Source organism: Salvia hispanica, chromosome 3, assembly GCF_029641045.1.
Source record: "Salvia hispanica isolate PSC_SH4W2 chromosome 3, Shi_PSC_v1, whole genome shotgun sequence".
NCBI classification, from domain to species: domain Eukaryota; kingdom Viridiplantae; phylum Streptophyta; class Magnoliopsida; order Lamiales; family Lamiaceae; genus Salvia; species Salvia hispanica.
In genome coordinates this window covers 35,926,413-35,936,963 of record NC_142694.1, presented here as the reverse complement: position 1 = coordinate 35,936,963, position 10,551 = coordinate 35,926,413, and the positions used below count along the sequence as shown (strand labels likewise).

General features: G+C 34.7%; 2 protein-coding genes across 2 annotated transcripts; both read right to left on the bottom strand.

Annotated features, from left to right (window-relative positions):
* Window positions 1–68: 68 nt before the first annotated feature.
* On the bottom strand, window positions 69–5,774 carry LOC125210648 (uncharacterized). The gene is made up of 13 exons (XM_048110198.2): window positions 5,531–5,774; window positions 4,921–4,994; window positions 4,739–4,816; window positions 4,101–4,176; window positions 3,355–3,419; window positions 2,409–2,510; window positions 1,636–1,725; window positions 1,470–1,544; window positions 1,313–1,345; window positions 1,134–1,220; window positions 999–1,055; window positions 528–635; window positions 69–455 (listed from the first exon to the last, which is right to left on the bottom strand). Exons 1-13 carry the CDS (start codon window positions 5,571–5,573, stop codon window positions 276–278), a joined length of 1,068 nt encoding a protein of 355 aa, XP_047966155.2. The 5' UTR covers window positions 5,574–5,774; the 3' UTR covers window positions 69–275.
* Window positions 5,775–7,440: 1,666 nt separating this feature from the next.
* LOC125212739 (putative WRKY transcription factor 75) lies at window positions 7,441–9,263 on the bottom strand. The gene is made up of 2 exons (XM_048112979.2): window positions 8,812–9,263; window positions 7,441–7,943 (listed from the first exon to the last, which is right to left on the bottom strand). The coding sequence occupies exons 1-2, from the start codon at window positions 9,207–9,209 to the stop codon at window positions 7,766–7,768; spliced, it is 576 nt and encodes a 191-aa protein (XP_047968936.2). The 5' UTR covers window positions 9,210–9,263; the 3' UTR covers window positions 7,441–7,765.
* Window positions 9,264–10,551: the final 1,288 nt, after the last annotated feature.

The window sequence follows — 10,551 nt, the reverse complement described above, 5'->3', positions numbered from 1 at the left end:
TTTTGTTGTTTACAATTGAAATGAGAATGAAACAATCAACTGCGGATAATTGCAAGGGGACAAAGAAATGATGAAAATACAATTGAGGGTATTCATTTATTTACCTTTCTCCCATTACTTTCTAACAAAAATACTTCCATCTCTTGGCAGAATATAGAGGCATAAAATACAAAATTCGGATTTCCTTATATAGGAGATATATAACCCTCTCCTCGGATCTACACTACTAATTTATATCCTAAAATTGCTTCTTGTGGCCGCAATTACAACCTACTCTACTTGGCAGTTGGCACCGTGCTGCGGCTTCTTGTAAGCAACGAAAATCCTGAAAATCTTCCAAACAAACCACTCGTGGCGGTGTCTGGACTTGTTTCTTCAGAAGCACGAGTCCCGTTCGAACTCAGTGGACTGCTTGAGTCCGACACTCCAGCATCGTCTGATGTTCCATACAGTTCCTGCAGAAGACAATGTGAGAGATACTTGGCAAGCCTACAAAACATGAGAGGTTAAAAAGGATAACTTTTTACCTTGAGGCCTGAAGCAGGAGACGGGAATGTAACCTGTTTCTTAAGAGATCCGTTACCAGTAGATGGTGATGGTGGCTCACCTAAAGCCTTGATGGGCATAGACACGGACTGAGAAGGGAAAAGAAGTAAACCAGATTAATTGGTATACTTTTAGTATGATACTCCCTCCGTCCACGATTTCAACGATTACAAGAACTGTTTTGACTAAGTGCGGGTTCTAAGAAATTGTTTCACTCTGTGAAGGAAATTGGGTGGAAAAAAATAGTGGAATGTGGATCACAATTTTATACTATATTGCTATTAGTTTTATAATGGAATGTGAGTCTACGAATTTATTGGAGTGTGGAGATCCACTTACCAAAAATGTAAAATGGGGTTTTAATTTTTAAATCGTGGACAGTGCAATATGGCAAAATAGGGACGGAAGGAGTATCTACTATCTACTAAAGCTACATACGACGGATAATTTACCCTTGATGGAGATACTTTTGGCAGTTCAAGGGCAGGCCTGGAGGAACTAGATGCTCCCTGCACATTTCATTCTAAAGGTTAGGTTACGTACATTAATAGTTGCGGATATGAAATATGGGTTTATTATATTCTTGCCTCAATTTGCTCCATGCTTTTGCTCTTCTCGAGCTCGAGATTATATGCATAGCCTACCAAATTTTCAACTCCAGAGTTCAGTTGATTCTACATTAAAAGATTAACAATCGTTAGAACGAAGAATAATAGCTACTATATGCAACTAGGAGAGAGTGCTGAAGACCAGAGTTTAATGGTACCTGTCTCACTTCTATTCTGCTAATCTTTGTTTCCTGTTACAAGAAAGGGTTTAGCCATTAGTTTTTTGACCCACCAACCACCCATAGATAAGCATCAATAAATAAGAACAAATATCCAGAGAGACAAATTGAAGGTATGAGGGGAGATATTAGTTACCAATGACCGGACTACATGATGTACATTCTGGAATTTTGAATCAATTGATTTTACATTGCCTCGCAGATCAGATATCTGAGCAAATTTCATAGTCAGTAACTTGACAGGTTCAGGACAAACAAGAGATAAACCTGAGCCACCAAAATGTTTATTAATTTTGCCTGACCTCATCTTTCGTTGCTGTTGTATGGTCAGCAACTTCATCAATTTTACAATCTACTCGGTCAATTCTCGAGGACAGATGTTTTTTAGTGACCTGCAAAGTTAAAGAAAAGTTCAGCTCATGGTGTCATGCAGGCACAGAAATGATACTACACATTAATGACATAGCACTATCAAGAGATCATGCACCCCGGTCCCAGGTGATAAATTGCACACGTTTTAAATCCTTTCAAAGCAAGCATGGGGAAAGCTGAAAGATACTCTAGGATCTTATGTAACAAAATTCAGTTGTGAACAGTAATAATAGCAAAAAAGCCATCAATCAAATGCATACTTGCCATGCAACACAAAAATAAGGAACATAAAGCTTCTGGATTCATAGCTTGATTTAAAAGTGAAAAAAAATACTCATTTGTAGTCTATAGAATGAATGCATCAAAGATATTGCATAGCATCTATAATACCAGTATACATACATGCACTTGTGAATAATAGTTAAGAACTTCAAGAATGAATTATTCAAGTATACAGTCCAAAGATCACACTTTCAACATTCAATTATTTATCAAAAGCCAAAAAAAGTAAGTATCACGTTGCATAACAAATAAATACTGAAGAAAATATATAGAATTAACAGATGGCAGATGTAATAAATAAAAAAAAAAGCTTTAGATGATGGAGTGCTCCTCTTGCAAGAAAAGAACAGTCAGCATTTGAACGGGTAAACTCCAGATTTGCCATCACAACAATAAACACAACTCAGAATTAAAAGCTTACTGAAACTGAGGAGTAAACTGTTTCAAGCTGTTTAGCTACAGAAGAACAGGCATCATTTAAGCCACGCCTTGTTGCAAACATCATATCAGAAATCTTCCAACCCTGCAAGTGGATAAATATTTAAGAGATGTATATATGTGTACAAAGTACAAACACTAAATTTGCACCAGATATTAAAATCAATAAATGCTCAAAACGGAAATTACATCTCGAGTTATCAACTTATGCTATCAAAGGAGTGACATAACAACTAGGTGTACCAAAAGCAACCTGTAAAGGCTTAAGATAAGCAACATCTAAGCATAGCTATTGTAAATATAGAATTAATTATCAGGTTAGACGTTCCACCACATGTAAATAATTTGTAAGCACCTAATAAAACTGAATCAAGATAAACTGATTATCTCAGTTACGAAATAAGGACAAGCTGGCTAGAATGTTAGAGAAAAACCTACAGGTCAATCATATCTAAGAAGGGGACTTCTCAAGCACCGTGTGGTTCTTGATCCATTTGTGGGACCGAGATCCTCATCTCTTTCCAGAGGTAATCTACTAGAAATATGTGCTTCCAATGTAGTCATATACACCACCACACATGCACCAATGTAAACACTTCTAGAATAGCTCGACAGCAGGTTTTTAAAATCTTTAAAATTCCAAGTTACAATTATTAGGTGTATAAATATGTAATTATGTATTGCTGCAGTCAGTCTCAGAAGCAAGTATTCTGAACTACGGTCAGTGATTTTATATCAGTCCAGAGATATGGTCTAATGATGTTCCTGCGAGTACTAAGTTTTTGCAATTGCACCAACAAAGAATTAACTTAGAAGCAAGCCAACACGGCTTGCTTCTAGACAAAAATAAGAGGAAAAAGTTCAATAAATATATGAAAAGTAAAGTCCAAAAATCAGTGTTTCGTTAGAGAAAACCAATATAAAATTACCTTCCACCAAATGTAGCCATATCCAGCAACTATAGTAATAATTACCATTCCATATTTACCAGATGCTGCAAAAGAGTACAAGATACAGTCAGCAAATAGCACTATTTGATAAGTTCCCAAAGGAAAACAAGGTCAAGGTGAAGATCCAGGCATTCAAATTTTATACAGAGAGGCAGTAACAGAATATTGAAATTTAATAAAGCCCATCTCTGCTTTTTTGGCTAAGAGCAATAGCATAGCTAATAGAACAATAGTGTTCAAAGTTAATTATACAAGTAAAGAACATGCAACATCAATATAAGACCATTTTGCAATCACAAACAGTAATCCTCTATAAAGTGAAAGTTTCTCTATTCCCTAAGTAAAATTAGAGCATTGGCAATTTCATGACAGATGCATACGCATATGATAGAAACTAATAATGTAATCGATGATTTTTATGCATAACAGTGCATTGTTCTTTACCAATATGATTTTGCTGCATGTGAACAAATTGGTGGGTATAAAAAAGGTGATATCATAAAGCTCATAAAGATGTCAGCAGGAAGAGCAGAAGGAGAAATTTGAAACATAGGATGTGCATGTTGACAAATAGAGTACAAAAATGTGAGGATTTCTCCCATAGGGGGATACACCACACCGATCAAATATAGCATGCAACAAGTACATAATAATGGAAATCAACGAAGATTCCACACCAAAGTTGATGAGATGAGATTTACTATCATTTTAGAAAGTATTGTGACCTGATCGTTCTCCGGTAACAATTGTAACAGATCTATTTGATGCCAAGAGTTGCAGCTCTTCTCGTAGGCTGTTAACCTGAGAGAGTGAAAACTCAAATCAGTTCATCTGCCAATAGCTTTTATCATAAGCGTTAATGTAGTGATGACTGATGATGTAGCATGACCAGAAAGATGCCAAGTAAAATGAACAAAACAGCCAATACTATTAAACTTTTATCTAATTATTGCAACAATGTACCGAGACTAAGAAGATCTGAGGTAATAAAATAATTGTCATATCAACTAGTAGTACATTACAACATTTTCTTTTCTCCCCATTCGGAATCATTCTACCAGTAAATCTGTATTAGTAGAGAAAAGGGTGCATCTTTCTCTTGGCTACACTATGGATACTCTATCTCTTCTGTCATAGCAAGCTCTAAGCAATACTCCAATACCATAATTATTTTACTCGTTATATAAGCCCAACCAGGACAACTGAACAAGAACAGAACCATAGTGTAACAATTAGACGTCGTGAAATAGAATAGTCAAATATTGTAAGACAAGAGATACAAAGTAAGGCCCGTCTAAATATGGGGAAAGACCTCTTTGGTAGGTAAGAGAACAACAAAAACAGTAATCAATTAACTCCAAACCTGTTGCATCAAAGAATCATTTCGAGGTTTGGGTTGGGAGGTAGCGGGAACATCTTGTTTAAGTTGCTTGAAAACTATCTGTCAGATAATGCAAGAGTAGCAAAATTGAGAAAACCAAAAATTTCTGAAGGATTATAGTCCACGCTCAATCAGGTTTCAAAAAACCTTCAAAAGTAAGGTACCTTAAATGCACCAGAGAAAAAATCAGAAACATTAGATATCCGGCCCTCCTTGGCAAGAACAGATCCCACGAGGCCTGCAAATGTGGTTGGGTCTCCTCAGTAAAATATTTTGTAATGAATACTCATAACCAATGACAAAAATGTACACTTTACAGCTAGCGTTATAGCGATGGTCTTGTAGTAAATTAGGCAAATACATGACTATATATCGGTCCCATTCTGCCAACACCGGAGGTTGAGCTACGAATAGAGCAGCTATGAGTAGGTGGTGATGGTAGAGAAAGGGGGGAGAACCATTACAACTACCAGCTCTTCGTGAATTCAACCATTCAACCGCAATTTCTCACAATTGATTCTAATTAATTTCTCACAATTGATTCTAATTAAATCAAACTCGAAGGTGAAATCATCAGGTAAGTATCCAAAATACAACAGACGCTAAACATCAATCACAAACTATAGCACTGGCAAAATGATCTAAAAGTCCAAAAACTAACAGTCAAACACACATACACACACAGCAGCATCGATACCACGAAAAAACAACAGAAACATAAGCTTCAGCAAAATTGTAACAAATCGATAACAATTGGTGAAAGAAGCAATTGACCTGCACCAACGATGAGCGATAGCTTGCCGAGAGGAAGCGCCATCGGCGGAGAAGTGGCGATTTTCACAGGAAATTAACGGAAAAAACACATTCATAAATTTCGATAATACACAAAAAAAAGAGGGATCGAATCCAAAATAAAAGAATTATAATCCACAAGCTTAGGTAATTATCGAGTAGAGTGGAGAGAAGGGGCTTCTGAAATTGAGCAGCTTAACGAAACCCTATTTTAGTATTGGATATAATGAAATCTGGAGTGGCTGTAGCCAAAATAAATTGACACAAGCCTTCAATGTATTGTTATCCTATTTTTACTAGTAGTAGGAATTAAGATCGATGTATTTTCTAATGCTATTTTATAAGTATGATAATATACTCCCACTATTTTCTAAAAATAGAAATTCACTGCAATAAAAAAATCATTAACGATGCCCAATTAACAATGCCTATTTGTGTTTCAAACTATATTACCAAATTTTTAAAAAAACGTCTTTATTATAAGTGTCCCAACTAAAATTAGCTCGAACTTCGTATAGTTGGCTCAAGTCGAATACTAGTATTATATTTGTATTTGTATTTTTATACTGTCACGGTCCCATAAAACTAAGCATTTTGAGAATAAGAGTTTTAAACTTTTAATGCAACTTTAATAAAATAGGAAAGAGATAGATAAAAAAATACATTGAAATATTATTAGTAGAGAATATAGTTCAGAAAGTAAATCTTGTCAATAATAAAAGTTGACTAATTTTGTGAGATAGACCAAAATATTTTTATGGGATGGTAACTTGATACGAAAATAAAATTTTGAATACGAAGTATTTTGTTATAAATGTACAGTAATTAAGCCTCTAAGCGATTAATTCTTTTTTCAAAATGTTTGTTTAATTCGTCTGTTATTGGTTCTTGTCTTTTTCTAATGGGCCCAGCCCATAAGTTATATGGGCTGTAAGAGCACCAAAATTTTATTTTGTGGAGAATTTTCCATAACAAAAACATTCACTAGTATTTTATATGGTCATTGGCGCTCATAAGAAATTTTTCAAAATTTTATTTTCTTCTGAGAATTTTGAACATACCATGAACTTAAATAATTATTAGTATATTTTTCTCCCGAGCGACAAAATCCAACTATATTAAAATGAAATGGATAATAATATGTGACTTCTTAGGACCTTGTAATCCCATTATTATCATTTTTTTTGTGGTAACAATATTTTATGTGATGTAATAATAAATAAAATGTAGCCAAATTTTGTCGCTAATTGAAAAAAAATTCAACAACTGCTTAAATTCATGATATTATATGTTAAGTTTAAAGTTCGTCGGAAAAAATAAATTTTTGGAAAGTTCAATATCAGGCTCCAAATCTCCAATATCCCCTAATTTCACTCTTGGTTACTACAACCGTATATTTTTTGTATCATAAAGCTGGAGATTTTATAATTTTGACACATTTCTTAAACTTCTTTTACTTGTTCCATTTTTTTTTGTCAGTTTGGTCTAGCATATTAAATTATACTCCCTCCGTTCTTAAAAAAGTATACAATTTTTTGTTTTAATGCGTAATTATTAAAATAAAAAAAAATGAAAGGAAAAAGTGATTGAAGTATATTGTTATGAAAGAATGAAACTCACCCCATTAGAAATGAAACAGTTTCTTTAAATATAATTGGTCGATTTTAAGAGAAGTCCAAAAATGATAAATATTGTCTATTTTAAGGGGCGGAGAGAGTAGAATCAACCAAAAATATAAACTCAAGAACTATAAATTTAGTAAATCGAAACTACTACAGAAAAATGCTATGACGACTAATCAGAAAAAAACATTCCTTTATGAACACAATGACACTCTTTCAACAAATTAATGAGGAGTAGTACAAGACACAGAGATTAAAAAAACAAATAAATGCAGTAATATCCAAGTAAAATTCACATTATTAAAGATCTTAAGTCTTTGAGTATACATCGAAAATGAACTTCTAATATTTTCACAAATTGGCGCCTACACTATGGCAGATCCATAAAAAAAGAAGTGGGTGCGGAAATCGTCACTTACGGGATGATGATAAATGAAAAACGAAAGTGAACTCCAACCCCGAAGGGTTGGGGCAGTGCAACATAACAACACCACATGGTCAGTGACAACTCCAAATATTGAATTTAATAGACCTATTATGGGTCGATCGATCCCAACCCCACTTGAATCTGTCATTGCGCGTATATATAGAATTATTATAAAGAAGTGTAAATCTGCATTTGACTAAGAATGTGGTCAAAATTGTCGGTTGATTTCTGAATTGGATGAGAATGGACGCCTTCATAAGTCGTCACTACAATTCCTTCATCTTTGGAAAGCCTTTGCACTTGTTTCTTCACATTGCAATCTTGATGTGTGCATCTATAATAGCTTCTGCAAACACACAAATATATCAATTGTTAATTTCTCAATGCCATAATGAAATAACATAGTGGATTCAAAATATATAAAACTCAGTGGGATCAGATACATCTATAAAAGTCGTGGCCGACATCAAAAGACAGAGACAGTGTGACGGTCATAACTGACTACGAATACCAGACCCCAAAGGGTTAGGTGGAGCTTGCGCCCTTCTAGGACGTTCTAAAATCCACACTCATTACTCATTCATTTTTGTGTTATAGTATTAAAGTTAGCATATAGTTTGAGGGGGAAAAAATGGACTACATCTGGGGGGCGACTAATTTTCCCTTATCTGGGCGTAAAATTGTAATGTCCGCCCTCTCTGTTTACCTTTGATGTCGCCCCGAAAAAATAGTTATTTATGCCGTAAACTAAGCTAGTAATGTATTCCACCCCCTCGGTTTCCAAATCCTGAATCCGCCACTAATTGCTTAGATTTCTTAATATTCTTTTTATGTGTGTTTATTAACTAGCTCAAATAAAATGCCCCACTTAGTTATAAGTTTTTTTCTTAACTACAAACTATATAAATGATATCATAAACAATGGAGATCATGCAAAATTGAGTACACATATACTCATATTATTCTACGCCGCCATTTACGAACTAACAATCAATCCAAGACTTCAAAATTATTACTAAACAAATAATATCATTTATATAGGCTATAGTCCATGCTATCCAACCTCAATGGAAGATCAACCAAACCCTAACGAGATTTCATCACAAAATCCGGATGGGCGATAAATTCCGATATAACTCACATGTGAATATGTCAACACCAAGTCAAATCCACGAATAAAGCGAAACGAGAAATCGAAGAAACAGATTAAAAACCTTGGAAATCTATTGTTCTTGACTGCCTTTTGACCATATTTCCTCCATCTATATCCATCATCAAGAATATCAACTTGGCTTCTAGTTTGGAAGGCAAATCTAGGTTTTCTGCTCTTTTTCTCCACCTTTTTCTTCCCTTCTTTCGCCTCGTTTTCCGCAGCCAGACTGCCTGATCCCTCACCGGCTGCATCGCCGTTGATATTTTGATTTTCTTCCATGGATGTGATGAAGCCCGAGTATCCATTGTTTTGGTCATGATGTTGGAATACTTGATTTTGATTTTGATGATTGTGATGATGATCGTGTGGTTGGGAGGTCATCATCATGTTGAAGATGGAGAGATGTGAATTTTGTGAGAGAGATGATGAAGAAGAAGACATGGACGCAAAGTTATCCATGAGAAAAAAAGGAGTTGGAGATTTTTGGGCAAGTGAGGGAATAATTATATATTGCGTATTGATTTTGTGGTTATGGAGAATTTTATATCATTGTGTTAATAAGTGTAATTAAGATATGACAGTGAGGCGTGACGTGGCTGTGGAATAATAATAGGAGTAGGAGTACTTGTTTGTGGACGCAATATGTGTGCGAATGTGGTGAGTTTTGAAGTGGGAAGTGAGTCAAAATCTTATACTAGTAGATTTTGAAATTGGGGTGTATTGAGATAGGATCTACCCTTCAAGATTAGGGTTTTCTTCCATTTTTCACCAATTATCCATTATTAGTACAATAGTTGTTTTGTGTCTATATTGAAACCCTTTTCATTATGTCTGACTTCCACGAGTTCTATTCTTATCTATTTGGGATTAGTGGACGTAAATTCAAAATGAGAATGGATAGAGAATGAACCAAGACGATAAAGCAGTCCTATTGCCCACTCTCAGCATTCATCCAGTTTAGTAATCAATAAAAGAACAGACAAAAAATACAAAGTTGAGGTTGTTATTGTTATGTATAAATGTAATTGTTTTTGAATAACAATTACTACTATAATATGTTTCTATTAAAAAAGTGTCACCTTTTTATAATTAGAAATGATTGTTGCAAAAATCATAGTTGTTCCTAATAAAAATAATTTTAATATTATATAAACGTTATTATTTAAAAAAAAAAAAGCTGAACCGAAGTAGAACAGGCTGGGTTGGACCCGCGCACATTATCCGCGAGTGCATACGGGTGCCACCCCAATGTAAATTTAGTTACCCATGCATCAAACGTTTTCTTAGTTTTATTACAATTAAAAGGAACTATTTTATGGACTTAAAGAAATTTATTAAAAGATATGAGTTCCTATTAGGGCATCCGCAACGCGGCTCGATGTTGTCTCGGTCTCGTCTCGACGAGACGAGACAGCATCGAGACAGCGTTGCGAGACGAGACATCTCGTCGCGCGACGCGTCCGGAAGAGGCCGGCCTCGAGTTGGCGAGTCGACGCGCGCGGCCACGTGGCGTGCGCTAAGCGATGGCGTGACGCCCACTCGCCGGCCCGCGAGTGGGCGTCGGAATTATGACGTCATAAATTTATTTTTTTTAAAAAAAATCAAAAATTCAAAGAAAAAAAATTGTAAATTTTAATTTGTAATTATGTATTTTTTAATTTTTTAGGCCTTTAAATTGTAATTTTTATTTTATTTAATTATATTATTTTTTAATTATGTATTTTTTAATTACGTATTTTTAATTATGTATTTTATAATTTTTTAGGCCTTTAAATTGTGATTTTATTTTATTTAATGAAGT

Excerpts from the sequence above, each read along its gene's own strand:
- LOC125212739 (XM_048112979.2), bottom strand. The coding sequence starts at position 9,209 with ATGGATAACTTTGCGTCCATGTCTTCTTCTTCATCATCTCTCTCACAA. Across the intron at positions 7,944-8,811 it reads AAGAACAATAGATTTCCAAG|AAGCTATTATAGATGCACAC; the intron begins GTTTTTAATCTG and ends GTGTGTTTGCAG.
- LOC125210648 (XM_048110198.2), bottom strand. The coding sequence starts at position 5,573 with ATGGCGCTTCCTCTCGGCAAGCTATCGCTCATCGTTGGTGCAG. Across the intron at positions 4,177-4,738 it reads ATGATTCTTTGATGCAACAG|GTTAACAGCCTACGAGAAGA; the intron begins GTTTGGAGTTAA and ends TCACTCTCTCAG. Across the intron at positions 3,420-4,100 it reads TGTTACCGGAGAACGATCAG|CATCTGGTAAATATGGAATG; the intron begins GTCACAATACTT and ends ACTCTTTTGCAG.